At 41.5% G+C, this 14,314-nt stretch overlaps 1 protein-coding gene across 1 annotated transcript; it reads left to right on the top strand.

Annotated features, from left to right (window-relative positions):
* Window positions 1-1,184: 1,184 nt before the first annotated feature.
* Window positions 1,185-8,419, top strand: LOC122017237 (BEL1-like homeodomain protein 8). Its single transcript, XM_042574798.1, has 4 exons — window positions 1,185-3,074; window positions 7,113-7,501; window positions 7,587-7,647; window positions 7,814-8,419. Exons 1-4 carry the CDS (start codon window positions 2,061-2,063, stop codon window positions 8,279-8,281), a joined length of 1,932 nt encoding a protein of 643 aa, XP_042430732.1. The 5' UTR covers window positions 1,185-2,060; the 3' UTR covers window positions 8,282-8,419.
* The last annotated feature ends 5,895 nt before the right edge of the window (window positions 8,420-14,314 follow it).

The raw sequence follows: 14,314 nt of genomic DNA, 5'->3' as shown, positions 1-14,314 counted from the left end.
TACAATGATTTTAATTAGGAGAATTATGCCATAATGATACATTTAATTTAATTCGAGCACATTTGAAATTACAAAATTATGAAAAGAAGCATTGAGCATTTAAATTTCTCTAAAAAAATCACATATTTATTTTTTATTTTATTCCTCCCATCAGATATTACATTCAAAATAACATCATTGATACTGAGTTTTAAAGGACAGCACCTCTTTAATATTGTATTTTAAAAACTAACATAATATTGATTTAATACGGCATAAATTATAAAATTAAATTTTGGTTCAATGCTAATTTGAACCTTGGACGATTGCGGCATAGCGGAGCGCTCCCATGACACGCATAATATCTGGACCGTCCAATCGCGTCGATGCGCATTAAATCGGCACGCAACGCCAGTCTCTGCCGTCAGCGCATTCATTGGGCGGTCAAGCCGATTCCTTCCATTCCTCTCACTGTCCTCGTGTCCTTCCCTCCGAGCTCACATTCCCAGGCTTCCTCCTTAATCATTACACTCAATTTAAGGCTCTTCTCCTCCTCTTAATTAAACCCCTCGCTAGATCATCATCTCATTGGCTCTCCCCGTCAGATTAAAGGTCACCTCGTTCAAATTCCTCACTCTGTCGCCCTCACCGTCAAGTCACGCTGGTTCAGAACAGGGAGTTGAACTTTGCTATCTCATTAATGCCGAGGTAGCAGTACTAGCAGACAGCATTGAAGTTCCTCTGCTACTGCTGTTGCTGCCCTGGTGCATCCACTAGCTCAGCGAGTAGCCCTTCCTTCTGCCATGGGGGGTGGAGCAGGGGCAGGGTTGACTGCGTGGATTAGGTTTCTTCCTGCGGCGGCAGGAGGCCGGCCTCTCGACGCCAGTACTGGAGTTTAAGCAAGCGAACGATAGTGAATCGGAGAAGCCGCGCGATTCAGGCTGGGATTTGGAGTTGTCGTCGTAGGTGTGGGAGGATGAGGATGGGGCAGCGAGACCGTACGCGCGCGCACAGTGGCCGGGGGCGATGGATGGTTCATCGGGAATCGGGAAAGGAGAAGACGAACACTCGACCGCGAAGCAAAAGATCTCTGCAGTCAGTGGAGTCGCCCCCATTTCCCGGTAATCCACGACCCCACCTCACATTACGTCACCCCCTTCGCCGTATTATTGCCGCCCGCTGGTCGCCGACCCGCCACTCGCATCCGTCCACGACGGGTGCGGATGGGACGGAGGAGAAATTAAAGGGGCATGGCGGTTTAGTGTGCGGGTGGGACCGGTGGCACTGGAAGTGGAGGCGATCTCAGCCGTCCGTCGCGAACGTTGCGGCTCGTAAACGGTCGTTCTGGGTGCCCGCGGTCTCGTCATGGCTTTTCCTCTCCCTCCCACCAAAAAAGCAAGCAGCGTTGTTCCCTGCCGTTTTGTTCTCTACTGCGTGTTTTTTATCCCTTTCATGGCATTCTGCGGCTGCCGTCGCTAACCACGAAGTCGCTTTTGCTAATGAAACGATGCGTGGAAGAGGAAAGAAAGAAAAAACAGAGAAAAACTCAGCTATGCTTTGCGCGCGCATAAAAACAGAGTGCTCGAATGGGGAAGGGATCGAGGGAGAGGAAGATGAGTGGGGTCGCTGCGTCGTTGTCGTGAAGGGGGTTGTAGCAAGTCAGATATAAAAAGCTCTCCCTTCGCTGCTTTGCCACATCGATCCTTCCCTGCCTGCCTGCCTCTGCTGCTGCTGCTGCAGCAGCAGTGCGTCCATGTGCACTCCCTCTGACGCATGGAATTGGAATCCTCAAAGCCACCATCGCCATCCCTTTGTTGGTTTCCTCTCTCTCTCACTCGCTTTACAGTCGTTTGCTCTCTTGTGATCTCGCTTTGTACTTGCTGTGGATTCGGGGCAGAAGCTAGATACAGGGGGATTGAATATATAGCCTAGCAAATTATTGGCCTCTAAAAGCCTTGCATCGCTCTTTCTCTTTTCCCCGGCCCTCCCTCTCCCCCCCTCTCTCTCTCCCTTAAGTTAAGCCGCCACCAACACATGTCTCTTGGCCGACCACCGTCACCGCAAACTTGGGCGGGATCGGCATGAGCGGCTTTCGGCCGGACGTCCACGTCGCCCAACAGAGCCGCCGCGACAAGCTCCGCCTCCAGTACGATCTCTTTCATCCCCCGCTCGACGCCGGCCTTGGCCTTGACTCGATCATGTTTTCCTCCGCGGCTTCGGCCGCCGCCCAGGAATTCGCGGCTTCCGGCGGCCAGGTTCCTCTGGGCGCCCCTTCGTCTACTGTGATCTTGGGCGACGTCGCCCTCCAGCCTCAATCCGCATGCGACTGGACGCTGACGCCGCCGCAGCCGCCGCCGTACACTCATCTCTACTGCCATCAGCCCAAAATCAGCGGGTTTACGACGGGGATCCACGACCCAGCTGTCGCAGACTTGCAGTCGGGGATCGCGCAGGCCCCGCCTTGCTCATGGTCGACGGTCGACGGATGCGGCGGCGCCGGCGAGGTGCATTTCTTGCCAAGCTACGCCACGGACGCACACGGCGGCGCTGCCAGCTCCCTGATGGACGCAAGGCACATGCCTGTGGAGTGGACTGGCGTCGACGAGGCAGCCGTCGTGGTCGGAGGAGCATCACGAGGCTTGTCATTGACCCTAGCGTCGGTCGCTGCGGGGCCTTCCTCCGCGCACCCTAAGATCTCAATCTGCGATAGGGCGTTCACCGGCAGCGGCGGGTCGCTGCAAGACGTGGTGGGCCGCGGCGCCGGCCCTCTGGGGCCATTCACCGGCTACGCGACGATCTTGAAGAACTCCCGGTTCCTGAGGCCGGCGCAGCTGCTGCTCGACGAATGTTGCAGCTCAGTGACCGGCTCCAAGCTCTCAAAGCGGTGCTACGGCACCGCCGATCCACCCAGCGAGAAGGACAGCGAATCTATCGGTTGCGCTAGTGCAGCATCGACGTCGGCATTGCATGGCTCGGCGCCGGAGGCGGCCCGAGTTGAGCAAGCAAGTGCCGGGACTACTTCCATTACTTCTTCCAAGATTCATCGGCCGGAGTTCCAACAGAAGAAGGCAAAGCTACTCCAAATGCAAGAAGAGGTAATTGGTTCACAAATTTCATTCAATTCGCCTTTTCAAAAATAAAAGAAGAATAAAGAGAGAAAAAAAAAATCATTGATTTCTAGCTCCTTATCCAAATCTCTATTTGATGTTCTTTCCCCCATCATCTGTGTTAATTAGTTCATATTACTTTGGAATTGAGGTGATTGATTGATTGATTTTGACTATACGTATACAATAGTTTGATAGGCCTACTTGGCTAGGTATAATATTCATTGTAGGTGTACAATTGATGTAATAGCCAGTATTATTTAATACATAGTTAATAGGATTCTTTTTGTGTCTTTGTGGAGATCGTTCTTGTATAATAAATCTCTGTTAATCATGGCATAACAAAAGAAAATTACCCTAGCTAGGTTTAGGTTATGTTTCTGTGCATTAGTTATTATAGCCTATTGATTTTTTTTTATATAAAAAAATTATCTATAATGAGATATGAGTATATTATATGGTTTCATAATTCATATGCATCATGATTCAATATATATTATATTTTAATCAAACTTAGATATACGAGTTACATTTTAAAAATAACTTGAGTTAAACCCATTAAGATATTTAAAACAATTTAACTGGCATTTATTTAACTAATTACATGACCCAAAAATAAATGAGAATAAAAGGTGTTCCAACATGGAGAAAATGTTAAAGTAAACTTATGACAAATTATTTTGAGGGACTTTTATATAGTTCATGTATTTATGTTGTGAGTAGAGATTATGAATATGTCTAGTGTGTGAAATTTGTACTTGTATCTCTCTCATTGAAGGGGATTCCGCTGAAATATTTTGGCATAATCCTATTCTTTCAATCAACTTGTTTTTCCTAATTAAAATTAAGTTTATTTTATTTTTAAAATTTGATCTTCACATACTATTTGTAAAATTAGCCAAAATATTAAAAAAAAATAAGATGCTAATTAATAAAACAAGTAAAATATTCAAAATCTTCACACGGAGGTTTTGGTTGGAAATTGGTAATACTAAGTAAAATTATTTCAGATATAAAATGTATCATATTAACATGTGCTTTTTATTTATCAATTATCATATAGTTTGTAACATCTATTATAAATAATAAATATTAGAACAAAAAAAAATAAAAAATAGTAATGCAGTAAATTAATAATGACATATTATCATTATTATCAAGTTAGTAATTGTAGGACTGAATTGTGAGATAGAAGGGGTGAATATAGTTCGTTTGAAAATCTTTCTTTTCTTTTACAAAAATCAAACAGAGATGCAGCGGAAAACTAAAACTAAGAACTCGGTTCATAGTCCGGCGACTATTCCTTCAAGGCCCACAATTTGCTTGTACCGTTTTCAAATGGACAATATACTAATATTCTCCTTTCCAAAAAATTTTTAGAGAAGAGATAACATGTACAAGAGATGAAGAAGATAAAACAAGCTACTATCCCTTTTAATGTAATTGCAATTATGTGAACAATATAACAACAATGTAGGATGTTATATTTCGCCATAGGTTGTTAGAGAGCCTCTTGGTGTAGCAACAGTGGTGCTTGCACGAAAGGAGGAAAGGAGGAAAGGAGATATTGATGAGATAATTGATTGTAGAGCCTTGGATCTCGAGGCTTCTTTATAACCTCTATCCGGTCAACTAAACATTCAGTCCATTGAACGTCCTATCAATCGATTGGACCCTAATCTTTCCTTCCTTCAATTCGATTAGATCAATCTCACGTAATCTGCTTGTTCGATCTATTGATGATTAGACTGGACCATAACTTTCTTTACTGTTTGATCTGATCTCATCTGATTTGCTCTTTCTATGTGTCTGATTGACTAATCCTCTTGATCAGTCGACTGATGATCTATGCCTATCTGCTCTGATCGATAGATCAAACCACCCTGTTTGATCGACGGAATACTTTAGTCTCATAATTTTTTTTTACTACAAAACAAAATTATCATAATAGATTATAATAATCCAAATAGAGTTAGAAAAGACTAACCTCGATTTAAAAATCTCCGTTGGTTTCTTTAGCTAGATCAACACCTAAGGTTTGTCCCAAATGGGACACATACGCACTACTTTCCATTACTGGAAAGTCAAGGACTTGCCTTAAGTTATCCGCGAAATATATAGTCCAATTAACTTATTTGGATTTCTTCTGCTTGACTAATCAACCCAATTCATTAGCACTTTCCTGCAATACCGAGTTAGCACAATAGTATAGCAAAATAGTGTATTTCGGTTGTTCAAATACGTTGGTTTGGTCGACCTCGGTCACAGTTGCTTGGAATTCACTCCTCTAAGACTTCTTACTACCTTGGATTTACTCTCTTAGAGTTTTTCTTTTGTTTGGAGTTCACTATTCCAAGATTTCTTACTATCTAAGGTTCATACCCTAAGGATTTTTTCCTCTTGCGTGGAATTCATGTTTTCCAAGATTTCTTACTAGGGAGTCGCTTGTGAGTGGTTTGGTCAAAACTTGATTTGAGCTCGAACCGAGCTTGAGCTGAACTCGAGCCTAATTATTATTGGCTCGTTGAGCAAAACGAGCGAGTAATAATATATATTTTTATATATTTTATAATATATAATATATTAATTAATTTATTAAAAAATAATAAAAAAATTTGAGCTTGAGCTCATAATTAAATATCGAGCTTGAGCTCAACTCTACATGCTTGAGCAAGCTTGAGTCAAGCCAGTATAAATCGATCCAAGCTCGAGCCAGCTTGAGCTCGGCTTGACTCATTTACAACTTTGTTTCTTACTATCTAAGGATCACTCTGTTAGAATTTTTCTCTTGCCGAGCATTTGGTCACCTTGATCTGTCTAGACTATTTCCTTATTAAATATTCAATCAACCTTAATCTGTTTGAATTTTCCTTTGCCTAGGTCAGTCTTGACTTGTGGACTTCTAATTAACTTAGTCAACCTTGATTAGAACTCATTTAACATATTGTTAAATAAATATCAAAACCTTAGGGTCAATTGCTCTAACAATAATATCATATTATTCTTATTATTTTAATAAATTCATTTTTAAAACTATTAATTAACTGATTATGAATGTGCTTTAGATAATTAATTAACTTCACGGAGGCAATAAATAATCAAAATGTATTACTGTGATTGTTAAATTATTATTTGTTTCATGAAGTTATTAAACATTTTTTAAAAAAAATTCAATTTATAGATTTTAATTGAGATATAAATCACATTTGAATCAGGTTTACAAATTTATCAAAATCAACAAGAATTTCCCTCAATCAACTTTGAGAAAGAAATATATGAGACACTTGATCTTAGTGGTTGTTTGAGTATTAGTAAGAGGTTAAACGAATAATCTCTTGGCAATTTTGAGCAGTGATGAGGACAAGAAATTTAAGATAGAATTTTAAAGAGTAAAGAAGAGTAGAAGACCCTTCCTTGTGTGCATTTGCTTTCAATCAGTCTCCCTATTTGTATCAGCGAAAGACTGAAAACACAAGTATATCAATTAAAATTTTGCTTTAGATGCATAAAAAATAGACATTTTTTTTGTATTTATTGCCATTTATTTCCATTTTTCTTTGTGTTTGCATGATAAATTTACTGTATTATGTTGAATGTAATGGATAGTCTTTATAAAATTGTTTAGTGGGCGACTAGGCTTTGGTATTGAAATTCTAGGTGTAATTCATGTATGTATAGGTGGTTGTTTTTTGTGTTGAAGGAATCAGTCTCCTGATCTTCTAACCAGTTCTTTCAGGATTATGATTCAACTTCCGTCGTTCCTGCTCTATTTTTAATAAATGATTCTTAATTAAGTGGATGCTATTGTTCTACACCATTATTTATGATTTTTCCCCCTTTTCTCTTGAAGTGTCTTTAAAACTTGCTTTCATTGCACTTCTACCTCCGAATCTTTAAATTTGAATTTCATGTGACTTGATAGTCTCTTCATCAAATTGGGTTAACTGTTTTGATGTCTTATTCATGCTTCATCTTAACAGAAGTTTCTGTACCAATCCTAATTAGCGGGCACTTTGGATTGTGTAGGTATGCAAAAAATATAAGCAGTACCACCAACAAATGCAAATGGTAGTTTCCTCCTTTGAGTCTGTTGCTGGCCTCAGTTCTGCGATACCATACGCTTCGCTAGCTCTCAAGACCATCTCAAAACATTTCCGAAGCTTAAAGACTGCCATATCAGATCAGATAAGGCACATAAGCAAAGCCCTCGGTGAGGAGTTCATCTCATCGCCTAGTTCTACGGCGACACCACGGCTGAAGTACCTGGATCAAAATCTTCGGAAACAAAAGATGGGTGAAAACAGTACTCTAGGTTTCATGGAGAACAACCAGCCAGTTTGGAGGCCTCAGAGGGGGTTGCCAGAGCGCGCCGTGTCTGTTCTAAGGGCCTGGTTATTCGAGCATTTCCTTCACCCGTGAGCGCCCTTATTCATGTTCTTTTAGGATGGTTATCGTGAAATCTGGACTAAGTTTAGCATTCATTTCATGTTTCATCTTTAGGTATCCAACAGATACAGATAAGCACATGCTAGCAACCCAGACTGGCTTGTCGCGGAATCAGGTATGTCTTCGTTTTCTATGATTGTCTCTAAAATACAGTATACTAATTTTATATAGCCCAATGGTAAATTTGCTACCGTATAATTTGGAGATCATTGGTTTGAATCGTGAAAACAGTTTCTTATAATGCAGGATGAGTTGTTATTTAATTCTGTTACTGATTGTAGGTTTCTAACTGGTTCATCAATGCCCGGGTGCGATTATGGAAGCCTATGATAGAAGAGATTCATATGCTTGAGAGCAAGGGAATGGGTGGAATGGATCTCAATTCAGCCAATTCAAGAGACACAAGGCCTACAACTGACAACGGAATATGCTCTGCCAGCAATCCGAGGCCACAACAGCAATGTATCGGACCAATGAGCTGCACTTCCATGTATCCCGTCTTCAACAATGAGAGCTGCCAGAATCTGGAACCATGGCAAGGAGACAAGAGATCGAGGGTTGAGGAGTGTGAGATGCTGTCAAGCATGGATGACAGCCTGATGAGCTTCGCGACTTACCAGCATGCAATGGACATCGGCGGGATTGAAGCAGTGTCATTGACCTTGGGCTTGAAGCACGACGGCGGGCCGCAAAATCCTCAGCAAATGAGGCCTTTTGGAACCCAAATGCTCCACGACTTTGTGGGCTGATGCTAGTTTCTGATGGCGGTTGATTTTCGCGCTTATTCAGCTTTTGAATCGGCTGTGTCAATTGGTGCTTGCTTGATGGATGTTTGGTTGTTTGCTGTTTATCGAACTGCAGTATGGTAATTCTTCCGTGTTTATTTACAGGGCCTCAAGCTAGCGCCAAAGATGCATAAGTTTGAACTTGCACTTGCACTTGCACATTTCGCTAACAGACTTCCTGTTGTGTTTTATGACAAACGCTAGGCACTTTGAAAGATTTTAGGTGTTCCATTGATGATCGTAATCACCCTAGCGCTTAAGGACCACATGAAGTTGTGTGAGACCTGTCGAGTACTTGCCTAACTAGACTATTTGAAGCTCCGAAAATGTTTTAAATGATAATGATTTTTTTTTTCTTTTTTTCCTAAGACTAGATGGGTTTTATTCAATAATTAATTGGAGATGTATAAATAAGTTTTGATTTAATATATTGTGTCATTTAATTTGAATAAAAAATTATGATTTTTAAAAATTATATTATTATTTTATTTTTTTAATTAAATTTATATTATTTTATTATTTTGATGTGTATATTAAGTATGTAAATAAAAGAACTTGAGAGGTAACTACAGGTATAATGATAATTCAACAAATGATGATGATATAACCCGTTAGGAGTGGTCCTAAAGGTAATGTGGGGTCGATGGTCAAGATGAGGTAAGAGTCAAAGTTAGAACGAAGTGGTAGTTAAAGTTAAAACAAGGTGTATATGTCCGATCAGTCCTCGAGCTGGGCGAACCTTTAAGGGTCAATTCTATTAGTATCAGTAATACGTTATACGGAGGGATGTGAGTGATGTAGATAGGATCTATCACTTCCATATGACGAAAGTGATATCTATGGATCCCTTGATTAATAGCACACAAGAATGCATGATCATACTCAAATGAGTCAATATACGATATTGAGCTTATTTGATTCAGTGTGTCTACTTAAAGATCAAGAAATATAAAGATTGATAAAAGGATGACATGTTCTATGCCTCATTGATCAATCTAGATATCAAGGATAGAAAGATTGAGTCATGCAAGATAATAGACACAGAAAGGTTAGATCAAATTTCGACATTCTCATCACTTGGATAATAATGATGCATTTCTAGATGTCACTCATTGCTTATGTATCTAAAATGATTTTAAATACATTACCAACATTACGAGAGTATATTGGGTCATATACAAAAAAACATGTTGATTTAGAGATGGATCATAGGATTGAGTCTAATCCGAATTTGACTCGTTGAATTAAACTCAAATGAATTTTGACTAAACTCATTGACTTATTAGGTTAATGACTTATTGAGTTAATGATTAATCCAATATATTAGCATCCGACTCACTAAAGAAGATTAATGACCATTAATAGAGATTAATGAAGTATTCATAAAAAAGGGAGACTAAAAGGTATATACCTTTTGTATTCATTGGATAAGTATAAAAGTCATTTGTAAAAGTAACATTTAGGTTAAGTAACATTTTTGATAAAGTAATCTTTTTGGTAAACTAACTTTTTTGTGAAGTATCCTTATAAAGGTGAAGTAACCGTTTGGGTGATGGTCATCCATTTTTTTTTTTGTTTCTTCTTCTTCTTCTCTTGGCCAAAGAAATAACCTTGGGTAGTCACTAGCATGATAAAGGTTATTTCTTCTCCAAGTCATGAGTTCATGAGATGGACAGAGAACGTAGAGGCGCAAATGTGCTGATCGTGTTGAGATCTACATCCGAACAAAGTTACTGTCGACAATATTAGTTCACACAACAAAGGTAACTATTCTATCTGATAGAATAGGAAAACATAGTATACAGTATCCACAAGGATCTTTGGAGAGATCCTTTTTTCACTACATTGAATTATTTTTTTGCATAAGATCCCTACAAGTTCACCACTTCTTATGTGCAAGGAATCCAACATAAAGTCGACTGGTCCTATAGTCGACCTACCATATTGTCGATTGGACCTTCAGGGCTTAACTCTCCACTTCTCATGAGTAAGGCTCCTAGTGTATAGTCGGCTGACCCTAGAATCAATCGGACCTTCGGGTGTCAGTTTCCCACTTCTCATGGATAAGACACCCAATATATAGTCGACCGACCCTAGAGCCGATCGAACCTTCGGGGTTAGTTCCCCACTTCTCATAGGCAAGACTCCCAGCATATAGTCAACCAACCCTAGAGCTGGTCAGACCTTCGGGGGTCAACCCCTCACTTCTCATGGGCAAGGCTTCCAACGTATAGTTGAATAACCCTAGAGTTGGTCAGACCTTCGGGGGTCAGTTCCCTACTTCTCATGGGCAAGGCTCCCAGCGTATAGTCGACCGGCCCTAGAGTCAGTCGGATCTAAAGGGCACAACATCCCACTTCTTAGAAGTAGGGCACCTAGCCTAAAATCGAGCAGCCCCAAAGCCGGTCGGACCTACAGGGCCCAACTCTCCACTTCTCATAGCCAGGGCTCCAACATAAACTCGAGAGGCCACAAAGCCGAGCGGACCTACCGAGCTCAACACCCCACTTCTCAAAGGCAGGATGCCCAGCATAAACCTGAGCGGTCTCAGAGTTGGTCGGACCTATGAGACTCAGTCTCCCACTTCTCATAGGCAGGGCTCCCAGCCTAAACCCGAGCGGCTTCAGAGCCGGTCAAACCTATGAGGCTCAACTCCCCACTTCTCAAAGGTAGGACTCCTAATGAAACCTAAGCGGCCTTAGAGCGGGTCGGATCTATGAGGCTCAGCTGCCTACTTCTTAAAGACAAGGCTCCCAATGTAAATCCAAGAGAACCCAAAGTCAGTTGAACTTATGGGGCTCATCTCCCCACTTCTCATAGACAGGACTCCCAATGTAAGTTCGATGGGCTCCATAGTCTGTTGGACTCCCTCTAAGAGACGGTATTGTCAGAGAATCGTAATCACCTGTCAAAGAATAATGACTACATGATAACTGTGAAGTATATAGGGTCTTTATCATATTTTCATACTATATTTGACCCACTTTTGAATGCATGAATTGAGATAAAATGATTTTATGCTTCATTTTCATGTTTTATTATTCCTAGATACTATTTTCATGTATTTTGAATGACATAGGCGAAAATTAGAGCGAAAAGACCAAGCAAAGAAGTTGTGTCCTACCATGGGCAGCCATGCCCAGTAGCACGGCCCGTGATAGATTCGGCTACCTCACCACGGGCAGACGTGCCTAGTGGCATGACCCGTGGCAGACTCTACTTCCCTGTCACAACCTACCCGTGCCCAGCGGTACAGATAGTGCCACGTTCGGCCACCTCACCACGGGTGTCCGTGCCTAGTAGCACGAACCGTGGTCGTGAGATCTGAGCCTCAGCACCTAAGATGGGTAGTCATGCCCAGCAGTATGGCTTGTGTCAGGCAATCATCTCCAACGCCTATAAAAAGGGATTCACCCAATCGGATTGGGGATCTTGATTGGGGGACATCCAAGGACCCCAAGGGGTGAAGGAAGAGTCTTCGAATTGTTCTGGAGTCATCTACACTTCAAGGAGCCATCAGGTGCGTCTAGGAGAAAGATTCATCGAGCAACTTGTGCATTTCTTCCCCTTCTCTGTTTTCTCTAAATTTGAAATTGTATGATTAAGATTGTTTAATAATATTTGTTGTTTGTAACCTCTCATTTATGAGGTAATTTCCTGGATTCTAGGATTAGAGAGTAACTTTTCTGTGATGTAGACACTAATATTCAATCTATGCATGTTTTATTTGTAACGCCCCAACTCCTGGGTACTAAGCTGTGAGCCGGAGCGCTACATTAACTACTGAAGATACTGTGCTGTACTGTGCCCTAAACTGGGTAAAATAAAGTTTCACTAACTGACTCTGTTAAACTGACAACTGGTACACCCATGCTGTTATAAGGAAGGGTTCAAGACCTTTCCGGTTGGGGTATATGTGCTAAGGAGGATACTTGACCTCCCGTCTGAGCTAGAACTCCAAGCTAACTTCCCAGCTAGCTGCTGTTCGATCCACGGCTCGACCAAACTTGCCCGATTCTGTGCCCTGCTGGATCAGTCTGCGGACCGATCCAGCAGAGGCTGGATCGGTCGGCAAGACCGATCCAGGTGTGTCTGGATCGGTCTGCAGACCGATCCAGGCACCTGGAGACGCTGGGATGCCTTCTGTTCGATGCTGGGTCGGTCGGCTGACCGATCCAGGGGGATACAGTAGGCTACTGTATCCATCTGGATCGGTCGGCTGACCGATCCAGGAGAAGGAATGGCACTGGATCGGTCTGCTGACCGATCCAGGTTCTGATAGTCTGAAATGAAATCAGAATTTCTGATTTCCAGCACTGATTCGTGTCAAAAATCACATACACAAGCTCTATATACATGAAAAACACTCTAGCATGTAAATACTAACGTTCTAAACATGATAAACTAAACAAGACATAGTTTACTAAACTATAACACCTAGTAACAAGACTAAGTCATAAAACTAGACATGCATGTTAAGTACTAGAACTGAAATAAAAGCGTATAGATCCCAAGGATCTTTATTCCAGACCCCTTGCACACACACATCATCGTAGCATCGCCCCCCAGCCTCCGCTAGTCCACTTTTCTTTTACCGGTATCTGCAGTATAAGAAAAATAGCATCTGTAAGCTAAGAAGCTTAGTAAGAAACCATCTACCTCACAAAAATATGCAACGATGCGATTATGGTTTTAAATCATGCTGTTTGAAAACTGAACTGAGCATGGCAACATAGCATGACATACAACATGTACTGAACTGATCATGGCATACAAACAAGCTGAGCATAGCATACTGTATCTGAACTAAGCATAAATACTGAACTGATCATGCATATACATCTAACTGGTCATGAACTCAAATCATGAAACTTAACTGAGATAATTAACTGAAACTGAAACTAAGTTAGTGTTTCCATCACTGATTACATATTTGGAAAACTATATATATAATAATAGATGAAAATACTAAACATGCTGCTGGGCCCTGGCAACTGTACTTACTGTGCGCGCATCCCTACGAGACCCGGGATTGCAAGTTCCGAATCCAGCAGGGTTACTAGGTTATCTGAACCTAGGGACGACTGTGGGAGTCCAGCCCATGGATATCTGATCCAAGTACAGTGCCAACTGAATAAAAGTAAAATACTGAATACTGTTTTATTTTACTTTGCTGTTCTAGGTTATCTGAACCTAGAGTTAGGTTATCTGAACCTAGAGGCTACTGTGGGAGCCCACCCAATAGATATCTGATCAATATAGCTGTAATAACTGATAATAAGCTAAATAAAATGTTTCTAATACATTTTACATGCTGTTAGGACGCCTACTGGTGCATCCTTCTGAACTGGGCATTCTACCGAATGCTTGGTGTGCACTAAAAGCACACCCTAAAACTGAAAACTGTAGAACTACTGAACTAACGCCAAAACTAACAAGCGAGAGCAATTATACTGCAGGTGAGGGGTTTCTTACCTCAATCACAAGGTTTTCTTACGATTCTATCCGCTAGGTTTTCCGGAAAAACTGCTCCGTTCGACGAACCGCTTACGTCCTCGCGTTCCTCTCGCGGAGAAGAACCGACTTCGTGCTGGTGTTGTCGCCGGAAAGTGAACACACGATCCTAGGGAAGAAACCCTAGGTCTCCTTTGCTTTGTTTGCTGTGCTGAGAGAAAGAAACGGGAGAGGAAGAGAAAGGCTTCGTTGAGGAGAGAAAATACCAAACCAAAAAAAAATAAACCAATCCCACTTAAGTTTTCTATTTATATCGAATAGTTATTTCTCCCAAATCAAATATAAATATATTTGATTTCCTATCCTTTCAGCACGGCCCTGCTGGGTTCACTTGGTTTCCGGAACACATAATAAGTCGTAGGCTCCGATGGGTCCCGGGTTCGATTCCCGCGTAAACCATTTTGCGACTTATTTGTTTTTGCTACTTCCGGTACTTCAAAAATTATGTAAAAATATCCTAAAAATCTAGAAAAATCATAGGGT

This window comes from Zingiber officinale, chromosome 8B, assembly GCF_018446385.1.
Source record: "Zingiber officinale cultivar Zhangliang chromosome 8B, Zo_v1.1, whole genome shotgun sequence".
Taxonomy (NCBI): domain Eukaryota; kingdom Viridiplantae; phylum Streptophyta; class Magnoliopsida; order Zingiberales; family Zingiberaceae; genus Zingiber; species Zingiber officinale.
Note: the sequence above shows the minus strand (reverse complement) of the source record. Positions and strands in the feature narration are given on the sequence as shown.

What these genes read in the sequence shown, in the direction of transcription:
- LOC122017237 (XM_042574798.1), top strand. Translation starts at nt 2,061, where the DNA reads ATGAGCGGCTTTCGGCCGGACGTCCACGTCGCCCAACAGAGCCGCCGC. An exon ending in TTCGAGCATTTCCTTCACCC is followed by an intron (nt 7,502 to 7,586) that starts GTGAGCGCCCTT and finishes TTTCATCTTTAG; the next exon opens with GTATCCAACAGATACAGATA. An exon ending in CTGGCTTGTCGCGGAATCAG is followed by an intron (nt 7,648 to 7,813) that starts GTATGTCTTCGT and finishes TACTGATTGTAG; the next exon opens with GTTTCTAACTGGTTCATCAA.